Raw genomic sequence first — 15,863 nt, forward strand, 5'->3', positions numbered from 1 at the left:
CTTTGTTTCATCATATGTCCGTCTGGAAACAAAAACCTCATCTGCCTTTTGTCCTCCCACATCAGGCCTGCCAAATGTGTGTTCCAAAAGTCCAGAAAGTTCAAGATTATTTTTAAAGAGCAGTTTCGTTTATATGCAGATTTTGCATCTGCTTCCCATATGTCCTTGCTGCAGGCAACTTGCACTTTCAGAAGCTCAATCTGAAGCACCCTCTCCTCCATTCCCATCCAAAGACTCACTCCAAGTTTACCAAAAATACAAGTTTAAGCAGGTGTCCCCCTATCCTTACCCCAAAACCAACATATAAGCAGACAGAGAAGAGCCACAAGATACAAAACACATTCTGTAGAGAGCTTAGAGCAAGTTTCACACATGGAGGGTCAGCAATGCCATTTCACACCTGGATGACCCAGCAGATGTTATCCCTGCACAGTCCCTCTGCTTGTTACAGGAGGTAACCCAGCATGGGAATCACACTTGAACTTCTTGAGTAACAACGGATGGCAAAGGGCACTAGGTGTACCTTGAGCCTTTTCTTGCAAAAGCCAATGACACAGTCATTTCCTGTGGTACATTACAGCTGGTATCCTAGCTCAGACCCACTTCATCATGCTGCAGTCATTCCAAGCGTGCAGTGGAAATGTAGCCAAAGACAGTTCAGGCAGTGAATCATTACCTGTTGCTTTCACGTGTTCTATTGCAGAGATGAAATTTACTGCCAGATTTGCAAACAACTCACGGAAAACAGCAACAGGAGCAGCTATGCTCGAGGCTGGATCCTTCTGTCACTTTGCCTTGGTTGCTTTCCTCCTTCAGATACATTTGTGAAGGTACACTACTATCCTCTCCTAGAGCAGCTTAAATGCCTTAGCTGACATGTTTTCTTGTGTATGTTGATGTTTTGATACAGATAGCCATATAGCTGCCATAGCAGCTGGTGCTGTGATTTTAGCTGAAACCATCTCATCTCGTGTGCTTATCTGGGAATTTATATTAATGATTTCTGAATTCACATTTAATTCATACGAGTTGGATTCTATTACTGATCAATCACCCCACTCATTTGAGATCTGTAACCTGCAAAGAATCTGGCAAATTTTAACCTTTCTGGTTCCACCTTTCCAACATCTAAAAGGTGTCTCCAGTTACAATCCTAGTGATTAAATATACTCAGGAGGCCAGTATAAAATCACCCCCCATATTTTACCAGTTCTTACCCTACATCTCCAAGCCCTACAAAATCCAGTAGACATTTGGTCTTTTTCATCATTCATTACTTTCCAAATTTAAATGTGTGATAAATCCACTTCATCACAGGAAAAAGAGACACAACCAACAATCCATGGCTCCAACTTGACATCAGCCTTCCTCCTAGACTTTAGAGGCAAACAGAATCCATATATATGCCTGAATCGTCAGCATTGCTTTATTGACACCTTAGCTGAAATGATTAATCTAATGTTTAAGCTATAATTAATCTAATCATAAATGCTGCTATATGTACGCTACTTGGAACAAGCCAGGTGGAAGCCATAGATATATTTTGACATCAGCCTTCACCCAAAGACTGTGAAGCACACAGAACTCATGAAAGATATGACCATACCCTATTTCTAGGGATATTTTTAATCATTAAGATAATCAGGTGACCGACCCATGCTGGCACTAAATACAAGTCCATGCTTACACCATGCCATCCAAGATAACAGAGCCACATGAACTTCAAAACCTCAGTTTATCCAATCATTCTCATCCAATGCCCAATCTTAACCATGGACTTCAACTATTGATATTACCAGAGAACTTCGTAAAACTAAAAGTAACCATCACCACCAGTCCTAACCTGCAATTAGCCATCTTCCCAGCACTTTTATTCCTATAAAACGCAAAAAGACTTCGGGCTCTTCAGTTGGAAACACTAAACCTTGCTCTAACCTAATCATAAGAATAAAGTCTCCACTGTCTAGTATTTATCATGTAGTTAAACACAGTGAACGGACTAACACAAGTCTTCCTCTTCAGACTAAAAGCTCTGCAGAATGAGGTAAAACTTGGTGTCTCAATCCTCCTTTTTCAAAACACTAATTCCATGCTTAACCTTTAATCCTGATGACTGTAATATATCAGCTGAAGACAGTTTCTTAAGCCTTATGAGGATCAGTGTTTCCTAACTCTTTCTTATACTATGTGCTTATAGTACCTGTTGAATTTCATCCACCATGGGCCCACAGGATATGCACCATATTGTGCTGAACGTCTGAGACGGACCTATGTCAATGGAGCACGGACTGAACCTCCAAGCTGGCTGGAACTTCAGGTAGCAGCTCCCTTTTTGTTTAATTATATTGACCTCTGTTATTTTATACTGGATTTTGTTTACAAACCTGTGCTAATAGATCTTCCTAAGTCAAATAAAGGAAATCAATTGCACAAGGGGATTGCAGACCAGCTGCTTCTTAGATACACCTCTTCTGGCTATTCAGTTAACCTAAATCCAGTGGAAAGTATCCCTTAAAAGCTGCAACACATGATTTACAGGGACGTATCTCCATCCACTCAGGGCCCACAGGCCAGAACCACTTCCTGAGGGAAGCTCTGATGATCATTTATAGAAAGACCTGAGCAGGGTTTATGCCTTTAAAATAGAAGGAGGAATGCGTATGATAGGGCTGTATTGTCCTTCCCCTTCTTTTAAGCGTCACCCTAGTCATTAGAAGTCACACACATACACCCTCTTCAAGGGAAGGCCTCAGTTCAATTCCTTCCTAGATCCGAATGACCCAATTGCCTAACAATCTCCCTGGGCAAAGTACTTGCTGCAGGCCACCTCTCCACTGATACATCTAAAGCTGTACCAAAAGTCATCAGGCCAAATAAGACTCACAAGAAGTCTATCAGTCTACGCTGTTGTGCGATAATCAGCTCCCCTGAGCTGTGGTGAGGAGAGAACTTGAGGCTAGTGCTGCTCCAGGGATATAATTAATACTTGAGACTCACCATGCATTGAAGAAGCTGTGTGGGCACTGGAAATTCACTTACAAAGAGTTGACTAGGGTGTATAGTGTGCAGAACTCTTAAATCTAAATGGCTTCTTCATTATTCACAGAAAACTAAGCTTTACCCATAATTTATTTCTCTCATTTAACTCTGACTTACAGGCAACAAAGCAGAAGAAACCTATTATGTTTAATGTCACCCTGATGAATGGACAAAGTATCACTGTCCCTGCAGACTCTGCTTCCACTGCCAAAGAGATCTGTCAGTTCATAGCAGATAAGACCACACTGAAGGATGTGTTTGGTTTTTCACTCTACATTGCTCTGTTTGATAAGGTAAGGTGTAGAAAAATAGAATGAAAGCTCCCTTCTCTTTCTGTGGAGTTGCTACTGTCAACCCAGCCTCACTGAGGACTCCCTCTGACTTTTAGAAGCACCCCCATCCCACTCCTGTGCTCAAACCAAATCAGTTCTGAATTCCAGCTGAATCTCAGGACCTGATAATCCAATTCTGCCTTTCTATGGCTAACAAATAGAAAATTGCAAACCATAGCTGCTTCAGCTTCCAACTTATTTTTCCCAATACCATCCCATGTACACAAAAATACATTTACCAAAGTACAACTTGCACATCCATCTGCTTACCTTTGCAGTTTTTCTTGCTGTCCAGAGACCAGAAGTTTTGGGTTTGTTGTCTTCCCTCAGACCCAAAGCAGGCACGCCAATAAGCATATTGTCCCTTTGTCCTAGGTCTGGTCACTGGGTGGGGGACGAGATCACGTCCTGGATGCCATCTCTCAGTGTGAGCAGCTAGTGAAGGAGCGGGGCACACATGAACGCAATGCGCCCTGGCGGCTCTACTTCCGCAAGGAAATCTTCACCCCCTGGCACAACTCCCAGGAGGATCCTATCAGCACTGATCTTATTTACCACCAAGTCATTCGAGGCATCCGGTTTGGAGAGTATCGCTGTGAGAAGGTGGGTCTCCTTATTCATCCTCCTGAAGGGACAAAGCTATGTTAACTTTTCCACATAAAAAAAGCAGAAAGATGAACGCAGTTTTAAAGTGGCTGTGGACAACCCTTCTCTTCTTAATCTTAACAAACTCAGTCCAAGTGATTGTGCCAGCAGCCAGGCTGGCAGCTGCAATTCGTTTTGGTTTATGTCTGCAACTTTCAGTTCACGTGGCACCTGGAGGCATGTGAAAAGGGCAATGAAGGTCCTTTTAAAATATCTTTGCTAATAATCTCTTTGATGCTATGATTGTGTGAAGACCATCTCTCCTTATGCTGGATGGCTGTCATGAGTTATCCACACAAAACCAGAGCAAATCCCATTCCTGAAATGGATTCAAGATCCAACGAGGCTATCTGTACTTTGTGACAGTTTCCTAAGTCTTGTTTAATGGATTGATTATTTCAGGAGGAGGATTTGGTGGAGATAGGTGCAAAATATTGTTACATTCAATTTGGAGATTCCATCCACAATGAACTTGTGCAGAAGGTGCTCCATGACTGTATTCCAGCAAAACAGCTGAAGTCCAAGCCCCTAGAAAAGTGGGTGAGCCTTATAACCTATGCACATGCTAAGGTAAGAGGTTTGTCTGGCACTGCTGGGTAACCACTCTCAAACACCAGCTTCTGCTTTTTTCACCATTTCCATTTATGAATAGTCTGTTGGGTTAAGAAGGAAAACCATCTCAGCTTATATTTCCCAAGTAGTTAAATAGGGGAGCAGAGAACCTTTCCACTCACTCTTCCATGTAAGGCCCAAGGGGGGGGTGAGGGTGTGTGTACAGAATGAAAAAGGTAGATTTAAATCTCTCAATAGAGTCTCTTTTAGGGCTCTCTATCTCCCATCTGGATGTCAGGATGGGCATGGGGTGGAATATTGGTTTTCATCTGGAAACAGATTACCTGAATCCTTTCCACCCAAACTGTGTTAGGCTCTGAACAGATCAGTCAGTGGGGATTTGAGGGAAATATGCAAACTACATGCCTGTGGGCAGCCTCAGCTGCATGTGGTTTGGCCCCTGGAGGCTGTTCCTAATTTGACTTTCTTCAGGTACCCTTGAGGGCTGCTGGGCATCTCTGGCATCAGGCTTGCTTTTTATTGTCTGCAGACCATGCAAAACAGATGTTACTGAGAAAACTTTAGGCCTCTTTGTATACCGCAGGCCCCATACACACAGGACCGTCTCTCGCGTCAGACTGTGAAGGAACAACTTGTAGACTTCGCTCGCTTTCAGTGGCCTTTGCTTTTTTCCCGATTCTTTGAAGTCACCAAGTTTTCAGGTAATACCTGGAGCCTGGGAGCAGAGGACAGATCTAGGGTCTATAGAGGAGGACTTGATAGCATAGGTAAGGTTTTTTGTTGCATTTTCAGGTCCCAGCTTGCCCAAGAACCACTTCATTGTTGCTGTAAACTGGAAAGGTATCTTCTTCTTGGATGAGTCAGAAAAGCGGCTCCTTGAGCTGACCTTCCCAGAGATAACTGGCATCCACACCAACAGGTGAGTGTCCCAGAAAGACAAGATCTGAAAAAGGCTTCTCTGCTCATATCAGAAAGAATATTCCATGTAAGAGAGGAGGTGTACTTTCTCTGCTGCCCCCCTAGGTGATTTGATCTGAGCCTGGAAAGGTGGTTTAGCCTCAGGGTGGGAAACAGAAAGGGACAAGTTCTGAGCAGCTTGTAAAGGAAACATTGAAGTGACTGACTCTTCCCAGCTGTTAGAAGGAATGATGATCCTGCTCAGTCAGAAAGGTATAAGGAAGCACAGACGTGCATCAATACAAGAATGGCCAGAATAGCTAACATAGTTAAGCCATCATCTGTTATGCATGTTGGGAGTTTATATACTTCTCAAGTGTGATGGATCTGAACAGGATAAGTGAGGGAAAGGGGGTAACCATTGGTTTGCTCAGGGCACACATCCTTATGTCAGATCACTCAGTGATTAGGATCTCACATACACAAAAACACCACTGTAAGGACTGCCACGGATTTAGTCAGTTGCCCAGTTACTTATTCTGTAATGAAGCACTTTTGTACAAACAGGATGGAGTCAAGAGTGAACCCGAACCACTTCAGTCCTTCACACCTACCAACTCATGAGAAGGCAAATACAGAACTACCAATACTCACTGAAAGGGATTTGTCTGCAAGGAGCTGTAGGTGCCTTGGCTGTAATTGCAGGTGTGTCTGTAACTCTTTCAGATGCTCTGGTAACAAACTGTTCAATACTACATAGGGCAGTGAAGACATTTGGACAGAGTTGTACTCTCATTACACTTCGTGCCGAGGAGTTTGTCCTGACATCTGTAAACAGCGTTGTCATTGCTGAACTGGTGGTCATGTTCCTGGAAGGACTGAAGAAGAGATCCCGATTCGCTGTGGCAATGCAGGAGAAAAAATCCCAGGGTAAGTCTTATAACTTTTCTACAGGGTAGGGAAGAAACCTTGGGAGAACACACAGCCCTGATTTGAAAGAGCCTAAAGAGAAGAGGGATTGCTTCAGCAAGAGTCCCTTTGCTCCAGAAGGGATGCTCAGTGATCAGCACAGCAATACCTTTGCATACAAATTACTTTTCCTTCCTCCTTCTACTTCTTTGCGTATTTTATTTAGATAGTACAGTGTCCAACAACTCAGCCTGCTTACAGTAGGAAACTGGATCTAGGCTCCCCAGAAATAGTTTCCAGAAGAACTTCAGAGAGGTGGTAAACTGGAATTTTCTGTAGAATACAGTTGGCTGGAACAGACAAAAGGGGATTAAAATGTAAACATTAATTTCACCTACTTACAGCTGCTGAGTTTCTTTATATGCTTTGCTACCAGTTCTACACACAAAGTCAGCACTCATTTAAATCAAATAGAGTTTTGCCATTGCCCTCAGTGGATCAAAATTGGGCTGTCAGAGGAAATGTGATTTCTCTGAAGTCTTACTAGATAATTAGCTGCATTTACACAAATCACTTACTAATTGAAGTCAGGCCTTCAAAATACAGTTCCTCTGTCTTTCACGTTGCAATCACTTTGCGTTTTCTTTAATGTCAAGCCTGAACAGTACTCCCTTATTCTGTTTCCCAGAAGACCCTGCCATCCTGTCCTTCAAGAAGGGAGACTTGCTAATCTTCACCGAAGACAAAAGTCTGGATGCAAACTCTGGCTGGATCTGTGCCCAGAATGAAAGGACAGGCAAAACAGGGAATGTATTTTTGGAAGATATCTACATCATTCCTTCTCTGACAAAACCCTCTAGTCAAGTACTGGTAAGACAAGCTGAGCACTCCCTTTGAAGAGACTGGAAGATAAATTATAACAGTGTTAAATATGATTAAATTTATAACTGGCAGTCAGTTGTTCCTCCGAAGTCAGATAAGTTCAGTACCTCCCATTGAAGCAAAGCATTTAATTCTGTCCTACCAGAAAACAAAACTAAACATAGCCAAAACTCCACACAGAAGACCACACTTGCCCAAAAGCATTAACTCAAAAACCCAGTCTGCTCACTGTTAGGGATCTCAGTGCCTGGAATCTGAGGCAATTCCTGGAAATGGGTGTGCAGTTGAATTTTCCTGCATTCACACCAGGCTTGCTTGGTGATCATACATCTCAAGGGAAGCTTTCAGTGCAGCTAGTTACTTTAAAAGAACATGCTTTTTCAGGGAGTCAAGGTTTCCCATCAAACACTTTGGTAACAATTTTGTGTTCAGTTTTGGAGATTCACCGTATTGGATATAGTACTAACAATTAAAAAGCTGAAAATGTAGGGGAAAAAACACTAGTAATAGGCAGGTGGATTTTTCACAAGTGTTGTGCTTTGGATAATCACATCCACATCCACTACTGTTTGGTCTATGGAAATTACTCCTTTAACTATTCCCAAGTCTTTCTTGAGTCTCTGAAGATGCTGCTTAGGGAACAGAAAGTCTCCTCTGGCACACAGTACCCAATTTAGTGAATATATGCTGAGCAACACCTGACAATCTGTGCAGAGACCTGTGTCCATGTGACATGTCTACATGGCTGTATCATTCCAGAGTTTGCTAATGATGTCTCCAGACCAGAGGAGGACAGCTTCACAGAACTCCTACATGGATGAACCTGATGAAGAAGATCTCAGAGTGAAGCCTTACACCCTAGAGGAGTTCTCCTATGAACACTTCAGGTGAAACTATCTGTGTAGTGTGCACCCTAGGAAAGTTCTTATTGATCTTCAGTGACACTTAAAGCCCAGGATGTAATGGCATCCCCCTTTTCTGATGAAGATACCAATTGTTCTCCATAATTAAGTGTGACTTTTGATGTGTAGAGTTTCTGGCACATGGCCTACTTGTATCTTTTATCTGCAGAAATGCAAAGGTAAGGATAGAAGAACCCCAGCTGGACTTGCTTCTTTCCAGCAGGCACTATTCTTACTCTCACCCCTTCTTTAGCACTTACCAGCTAGTGAGGATACACAACATCACAGGCTTTGGACAGCAAGGGAAAAATTAGTTTTCTAAAACCTATGTTCTGTTTTCAAGCCTTCTGTCTTCTGGATCTACAAGAAACTACATCTCCTTGTTGATATGAATAATCAAAGGAGATAGGAGATCACTGTTTCAAGAACATGACTACGGAAGTCTATGTGATAGTGACCTCCTGTGTTCACAGCAATACTGATCCAGTAATTTTGTGTTGCCTGCACTTGTCTTTGTCTTCATTCAGGCCTCCTGAGAAGGAATCCATCAGCAAAGCTGTCCTCCAAAAATCCCGTGGGCGCAGTCAACTCTGGGCACATTCTAAGGAGCCCTTGAAACAGCCCTTGCTGAAGAGAGCATGCACAGACCCTGATCTTCTTGATTTGGCTTGTCAGGCCTTCATCGATATCCTTTCACTCTTCTCTTTGGGACCTGAGAACACTCGGGGGCAGGAGGAGCTAGCTGCATCCACTAAACTCCCCTCCATTGAGATAATGCTGCATCCACATTACAAGGGAGACATGTACATCAAGGTGGGGGTTATCAACTCTGTTTCTCTTATCTACAGAGGAAAGCTTCCTATTCCCTCCCAGTGCTCCTCAACTCCTGCTGGCTCACTTAACTGAGAATGTTGCTTTAGGGGTGAGTGAGATCTACTGCCAAGAGCAGTAGCTAATATGCCCAGAGCAAGCAGCTAATACAGTATAAATCACAGCCAAGCAGTGACTGCTCCACAGGGAAAGAGGGTAGTGGACAGGCAGGGAATATATTCCAGACCCTCCTCCCAGTATTTGCCATTAGATATCAAAAGAGTCACAAACATGTTAGGATCCAGGTGAGACTTCCCATTTGCCTTCCAAAATTGGCCTCTTTTTTTTCTTAACAGCACATTCACCCATCATGAAATTCATGGGAGACTATCCCTCAAAACAGGTGCACTCCTCTGTGGAAGTCACTGACCAGATATTTGTAGCAGCTATCCAGGAAGAGGTCCTGAGGGATGAAATTTACTGTCAGATTATGAAGCAACTGACTGAGAACAGAAACAGGTACTCACCTGAGTGCAAGCACCCTGCTTCTGCAGAGCCAGGCTCAAATGCAAGTGGTCATGAAGAGCCTCAGCTCCTCATGGCGGTGGGGTGGAGGCAGAGGGGAAGGCTGGCCAAACATTGGAGGGATGCCTTCCCTTCTTCCTTTTCCTGGGCAGTGCTATGGGGCTCACCTGTGCACAGCACTTTGGACTACAGAAAGGCCACAGAGAATGACTGTCACTCTTCTCCCTTGAGCTGCAGCTTTGCTCCCATCAGCATTCAGTGCTCAACTCTGTGCAGTATGATGTGAGGCAAGCGAGGTGTTATTAAAGCCTTCTTACTCCCAAGGCAGTCTGTGGAGTAAATAACACAGTGCATAAATTTCTTGCATGCTTTCAGTGATGCTCTGCCAGCCCTCCATTGGTTTGACATTTTCCCAATGACAATATTTCCCTCCTATAAGCACAGAGTTCACACTAGGTCTTTTATCACCAGTAAATACATCAGAATAGTCATGTTAATTAGTTTATGCAACTGCCTTGCAGAACAGATTGGTTACATGGGCCCTGCCTATGTGTAAGTCCCTGTAACAGGCTGGTGTTTTCTTTCCTCACTCATAAAATGATAATTTGACCTACTTCGAGGGGAGCTGAATTGCAAAAGGAGGTTTAAAATAGTACTAATTATTAACAAAATGGTTTGTTTCTAGCTGCATTGCATCACTGCAAAACTTAGAGAAGGATCTTCCATTTGGTTTTCTTTCTTCTTGTTCCACAAATATTAAATTTAGTGAAACGTTACATACATGCCTAACTATTAAACAGTAAATTTCCTTCTGTGCACTAATCTTCCAGGCTATTTAATGCATAGTCTGTAACCATGGTGCCAGCGCCATGCCTGATGCACTCTACTGATTTAGCCACTGTTTTGAGGGGCGTCACTGATGTGGAAAAAACAATGCTTGAAAGGCAGCTATTTCCATATACTTTCATTAGAACAGCCAGAGCAACAAATCTTTCTTCCTTCCCAGGCTACTGCACTGTGGACCATGTCCTGCTCTCAGATAGACACAAACACCACAGATCTATAAATGGGTATTAAAATAGTGTGTTTTCATCTGCAAAATCAGAGACATAAATGGGAGTAAGGAAGCTAGGACCTCCTCATTCAGCAGAGTCTGGTACCCATTCAGAGGCAGACCTGCTGACTTTCCCAGCCAAAACCACTTCACATGATTAAACATTTCAGAGCAATTCCTGGAACACAGCTGAAGTGTGTTCTGCTCTGGCTTTGAAGGTAGAATGACTGACCGCCTCCTGGGTGCAGAGCCTTTCTTACTGGTGAGGGTGAGATGCCAGAAGAACTTTGACTGTCAGGTTTCACAAGTCCAGAGGCTGAAAGAACTGGTTTTCTGCCTGAAAGGTGTACAGACTTCATCTGATGTGTTTAAGAACTGTACCTACCTCATTACACAATACCATCTATGAGCTTATTTTTCAGAGCATGAGCATGCTTGAGGGAAAGTAAAGATGCAAGTAAAGAGCAAAGCTGTCTAGCACAGAGGGCAGGTGAATATGAACAGCTGATAAGGCACAATCCAAACGCATGTGGGCTTGAACAGCATATTGACAGTGGCTTTCCAAGAGGATGGCACTGGGGCCACTGCTGCCAAGATGAGTGTTAAACTGGAGCTTATGTTTATTCATGAGATTTGCAACCGTCATGAATATTTATCAACCAGGATTTAGCATTGTCTTCACATATGGACTCTGGCTGTTGCACAGAAAATCACTGCCAGTTCCCATGAGAAGGCACTGTTGATTAGCAGCTCTCTGCTGAACAGCAGTACATACCATTATGGGAGAGTGTTTGTTTCTCTTCCCTGTAGCTGGTGTGTGGTCAAACAAAGAATTATATGTGTCTAGAGCAGAACTGTTTGCTTTGTGTTCACAGGTACAGCGTGACCAAGGGCTGGCAGCTCCTTTGGCTCTGCACTGGCCTGTTCCCACCCAGCAAGTCACTGCTGAAACATGCCCAAAAGTTCATGGAGACACGTCAGAAAGAAACACTGGCCCTGGAGTGCAGTCGGAGGATTCAGACAGTGATGAGGTAAAGGATCTGGCATCCCTCACCTGAAGGGGAGCAGTGGGTCGCATATGTCAACCTGACCAGACTCCCAGGGAGTCTGCTTGCCTCCCTGGGCCAGGGTGAGGGATGTCACCAGAAAACTGACTTACCTGATACAGCCCTGCCGCTACTATCCTTTTTTAGTCTTCCGTGTGGGCAATGAGGACATCTCTTCAAGAAGCCTGAGGAGACTCAAGAAGTACTTCAGGGGCCTTGGGGTGACTGGTGCAGGGTTCAGGAGCCCAAGTAGTGTTCTCGTCCTTCCTGCCAGTCACAATCAATGACTATGGTTACATCAGAAAATCTCACTAATGACTTCCTGGCTCCATGACTGATGTCAGCATCAGAATTTGGGGCTTTTTTGACTGTGAATCAGTTTACACGGCACCAGGCCTGCTGGTGGCAGATGGGGTATGTCTGTCCCAACGGGGGAGAAGGATTCTAGCCCAGGAGCTAGAAGGGCTCAGAGAGAGGGTGTTAAACTAGGTTTGAAGAGGAAAGGGATTAATATAAGGCTTGCTAGAAATGAGCGAGGGGCTAGCATGCTACAGTTGGAGTCCACATCCACAGGGCAATTTAAATGCATCTATGCATTCTCTTACAAACTTTGAACTAGTAAGAGGGGTCTGTGTCACAGTTACTAACATTATAACAAGTTCAGTATCACACATCATCACTTGACTCCCAGAGCTGGGTATGTTGGTACAATGAACATGACACAACCAGAGAGAGCAGAAGGGCTACCAAGATTTCAGGAAGCTTCAGCTAAACTGTAGGGGTAAAGTTTTCCTAGATTCTTTCAGGTACTGGAATTACTCAGCTTGACACTCCAAGAACAAGCTTAACCCCAGCCTTCCTCCTTTTGATGCTGCTGTGAGTTACCACGTTCCTGCCACAGACCTCTTCAGTAAAGAAGCTGCCCAATGATTTCTCCCTCCTGCTCCTCCGTCCTCCCCTTTCTCTTAGGCTGGGCCCTGCTTTTGGTCTGTGAGCCCTGTGGGTCAGGCTTGAGAGGAATGCTAACACAGTGGCTGTCTCCCTTTCAGTGAATGGGTTTTGGCACTGCTGGGAAAATGTCACCTCACATTGAAATCACTTTTGAAGTGCCTGAAAAATGCATGGCGAGGAATGCTATTCATTGGTTTTTTTTCTATGGAGAAGACTGAAAATTTCCTGCCTCCCTATATCATGTGCTATTCATGCTGTAAACCCTGTTGAGCTGTACAGAGCTTCTTTAGAGTGGGGAAACACAGAAGAAAAAGGAGAATGGGCTGTTTGGGAGAATTTTATCTGCTAAACTGCCCCAGATCTGGAGTCTGGGGGATGGGAAGAGGAACAGAGACAAATTTTGTTGTCCTATGATTAAACCTGCTCTGAATAGAATATTGAAGTTGGAAGTGACCTGCAATAATCATCTAGTCCAAATTCTCCCTGTAAGTATACTGCTCTCTTTGGAAAAGGGAGAACGGGCAGCTCAAAAGCCTGACCTACAATATATAGAGTGGAAGCCAAGTGAGCCCTGGGGTACACCTTTTCCTCCATAAAGAGCTTTCTTTACAGCTTCATCCCCAGACTCCTGGCCAGGGAACCAGTGAGCACCTTGATGAGTGTTAAGCAGAACTTGCCTTGGCAACGAGTTCCTAGCTGAGACTGCAGCCAGGGTGCTGCACTTCCTTGGTCTCCTGTGGCCTCTCTCCTGCAAGTCGGAATAGATGGCTGAGTAGAGTAGGCCCACACTCGCTACAGTGCCTGCACAGAGCCAAAGCACATGCTGTTTAATTTGGTTACAGTCAGGCCTTCCCTCCAAATGGAACTGCTATTTCAGTTAATGGAAAAAAAACTAGTTTTCAACTCAAGCTGGATGCCAGACTAAGCTCTTGTCTGGAGGGACTGGCCCAGTGTGAGAGAGGAGCTTGGCCCATAAGCTGCAGTGTACAAAACCTCCGAACAGCCTGCTCTGTGCCACTGAGGGCAGGAAAATACCAGCCCCAGAAGGTAATGTGCTAGATTTGTTCTCATTTTAACTGAATCAAGGCACGACTCAGACTTCAGAGCCAGTTCCTTTGCTTTGCTCTGAGATACAATTTCAAAGAACTGGGATTGTACAGCTTAAACTCCTTGAGTCAGTGATTACATGCCAGCTCTTATATAAGATGTAATGCTTCTAGCAGCACTCCAGACTTTCACGGGACTTGTCTCCTGAGCTGTAACTCATTTCGTATCTGAACGCATCTTTTTGCATGTTAAATAAAGTGTATTCCTCCTTGTGGCCACTATCATCATATTTCAATAACAGTAATGAAAAATGCGTCTACATACATAGAAGGGGCAATGGTACTGGCTAGGAAGGTGCAACCTATTAATGCAACCTCCTTGCAGAGTAGAACAGACTTTTAATATCCATGCTAACAGGACCTTCGTTTTCTTGCTGTTAATACAGTGATGTTTGCAACGGGGTGAAGGTCCATTGTAACCTGCCCCATCACATAGTACTAGCATTCTGGATGGAGTCTGTTGTTTGGATGGGATACTGTTGTTCATTTCCTCAAAGATTAAACACTCAACACTGATCTTTGTTGTGGTGATGGTGGCATTTTCCAGGAGTGGCTCCAGGAAGTGGGCACCGCATCCTGTGGAGGTTGAGGCCATCTTACAAAATAACACTAAGATCTCACACAAGATCTGCTTCCCCAATGAAACAGAAGAGGTGAGAACTTACTTGTTTTCCCAGCCATAATGTGTTTATGCAGGAGCATGTTTCAAGCCATTCCGTGTTCCTGTTTCTTCCTCTTCTCTGTGTAACAAGAGTCTTGTTATCTCATAGACATTCGATGTGAGAACAAACACCAAAATCCGCACTCTGTGTCAGAACATTGCCTCCAGATTGCAGCTGAGCTCCTGGGAAGGTTTCAGCCTCTTTGTGAAGATTGCAGACAAGGTAACACTTCTTGACTATTGGGGGATAGCCAGACTGCCCCCTCCTCTCTTACTTACCAGATCACCTAAGCAGCAATGTACGAAGCCAAGCAACAGAGCGGGTCATTACTGCCTCTGTCTGACTAAGAGAACACAATCTAGACTCAAACTTTTAGCACCTGACAATTACTTTGGGTCTCTCAAAGGGGCTGGGTGAAGATGCAGAGTTTCTATTAGTCAATCAGTACAAAGGTAGTACTAAAACCAGAGAAGACAGACCTGCCAGTTGCTGTCTAGTTTCTCAGAAGCTTCAGTTGCCCAAGCTGAAGCTTGGGTTGGCTGCCTTGCTGGAGAGGTCCCTTCTCTGGAAATGTGATCAAAGGAAAAGCTGGGTCTAAGCAAAAGTTGTTTCTCATGTGCTATGTTCCTGAAAAGAGGGACCCAGTATGTACCAATCTTTACAAAAAAGAAATGGCTAAGAATAGGTAGGCATCTTCAGTTTGACTTCAATAGGCAGGCTGGTAATTAAAAAGCAATAGAAGTCACAGTAAAAATCCCTGTTTGAAATATAAATAATTTAAGACATTGTCATCCTATTTCTTTCTTTCTTTCCCCTTGCCTGTCTTTCCTGCCATAATTATGCTCTCTCACTGTAGGCAGGGAATAAAATCCCTTCAGCTTGATGTTTGGGTATGTTGACACAGGCAGTACTACGTAAGACCTGCTAATCCCTCATTTCTCCCCTTCATCGCTTGGCCTCTTCCAGGTGATCAGTCAGAATGAAGCAGACTACTTCTTTGACTCACTAAGGCAGGTGACAGACTGGAACAGGAGGAACAAACCAGGGAAAGATGGTAAGGAGAATGCTAGCCAGCATGACAAGAAGGTGCATGAGATGCTGTGTTGAACTGGGGAAGCAGCAAATTTATCTAGTAGGATTTACTCCATCTTGGGAAGTGTGTGGCAGAGCCTTATTGTATCTTTTTTGTTTGTACATGCATGGCTACTGCCTGCACCAGCAGTAAGATCCAGTGACCTGATGCAGCCAAGCACTGGCATTGAGAAACACCAGAACATCTTTTTTTTGGGGGGAATCTCTTCAGAGATTTTAAATCAGTACCAAAGATTTTTTTTACCTGTAGCATCCCAAACACACAAGTTTCATAGGCTGATCCTCTTGACAATCCAGGCTCATGCACTGCCACGTCAGCTGTCAGCCAACACATGTTCTTTACAGTGTCACTCCCATTCCTTGGGCTGTTACAAAATTGTTGTCTACGTTATTACCTGATTATTACCTGATGATACCAAAGCACAAGTTTTATTGCCA

The 15,863-nt window shown here is 43.9% G+C and overlaps 1 protein-coding gene and 1 long non-coding RNA gene across 4 annotated transcripts in view; one reads left to right on the top strand and one right to left on the bottom strand.

The window, feature by feature from the left end:
• Window positions 1-15,863, top strand: part of MYO7B (myosin VIIB) — a 50,517-nt gene that overhangs the window by 29,705 nt on the left and 4,949 nt on the right. The window contains exons 28-43 of one of the 2 annotated variants that reach the window (XM_061379341.1): window positions 704-830; window positions 2,198-2,317; window positions 3,159-3,332; window positions 3,747-3,974; window positions 4,419-4,586; window positions 5,173-5,290; window positions 5,382-5,508; window positions 6,247-6,416; window positions 7,084-7,265; window positions 8,037-8,164; window positions 8,707-8,864; window positions 9,355-9,508; window positions 11,444-11,599; window positions 14,219-14,324; window positions 14,442-14,555; window positions 15,300-15,387. In XM_061379341.1, coding sequence (XP_061235325.1) covers window positions 704-830; window positions 2,198-2,317; window positions 3,159-3,332; window positions 3,747-3,974; window positions 4,419-4,586; window positions 5,173-5,290; window positions 5,382-5,508; window positions 6,247-6,416; window positions 7,084-7,265; window positions 8,037-8,164; window positions 8,707-8,864; window positions 9,355-9,508; window positions 11,444-11,599; window positions 14,219-14,324; window positions 14,442-14,555; window positions 15,300-15,387 — 2,318 coding nt within the window. Of the gene's footprint in view, window positions 1-703; window positions 831-2,197; window positions 2,318-3,158; window positions 3,333-3,746; window positions 3,975-4,418; window positions 4,587-5,172; window positions 5,291-5,381; window positions 5,509-6,246; window positions 6,417-7,083; window positions 7,266-8,036; window positions 8,165-8,706; window positions 9,509-11,443; window positions 11,600-14,218; window positions 14,325-14,441; window positions 14,556-15,299; window positions 15,388-15,863 lie in introns of those variants that run through there. The other variant, XM_061379340.1, reaches the window with a different exon arrangement.
• LOC133226157 (uncharacterized) lies at window positions 3,893-10,249 on the bottom strand. Of its 2 annotated transcripts, none has more exons than XR_009729423.1 (3): window positions 9,517-10,249; window positions 6,141-6,364; window positions 3,893-3,996 (listed from the first exon to the last, which is right to left on the bottom strand). It is a non-coding gene; the product is annotated as an uncharacterized LOC133226157 (long non-coding RNA). The 2 variants fall into 2 exon arrangements; XR_009729424.1 differs by lacking the exon at window positions 9,517-10,249 and adding an exon at window positions 6,582-6,885.

The sequence above is a fragment of the Neopsephotus bourkii genome, unplaced genomic scaffold, assembly GCF_033783945.1.
Source record: "Neopsephotus bourkii isolate Nb327-2 ecotype Australia unplaced genomic scaffold, CSIRO-AGI_Nbou_v1 NB_1768, whole genome shotgun sequence".
In the NCBI taxonomy this organism is placed as follows: domain Eukaryota; kingdom Metazoa; phylum Chordata; class Aves; order Psittaciformes; family Psittacidae; genus Neopsephotus; species Neopsephotus bourkii.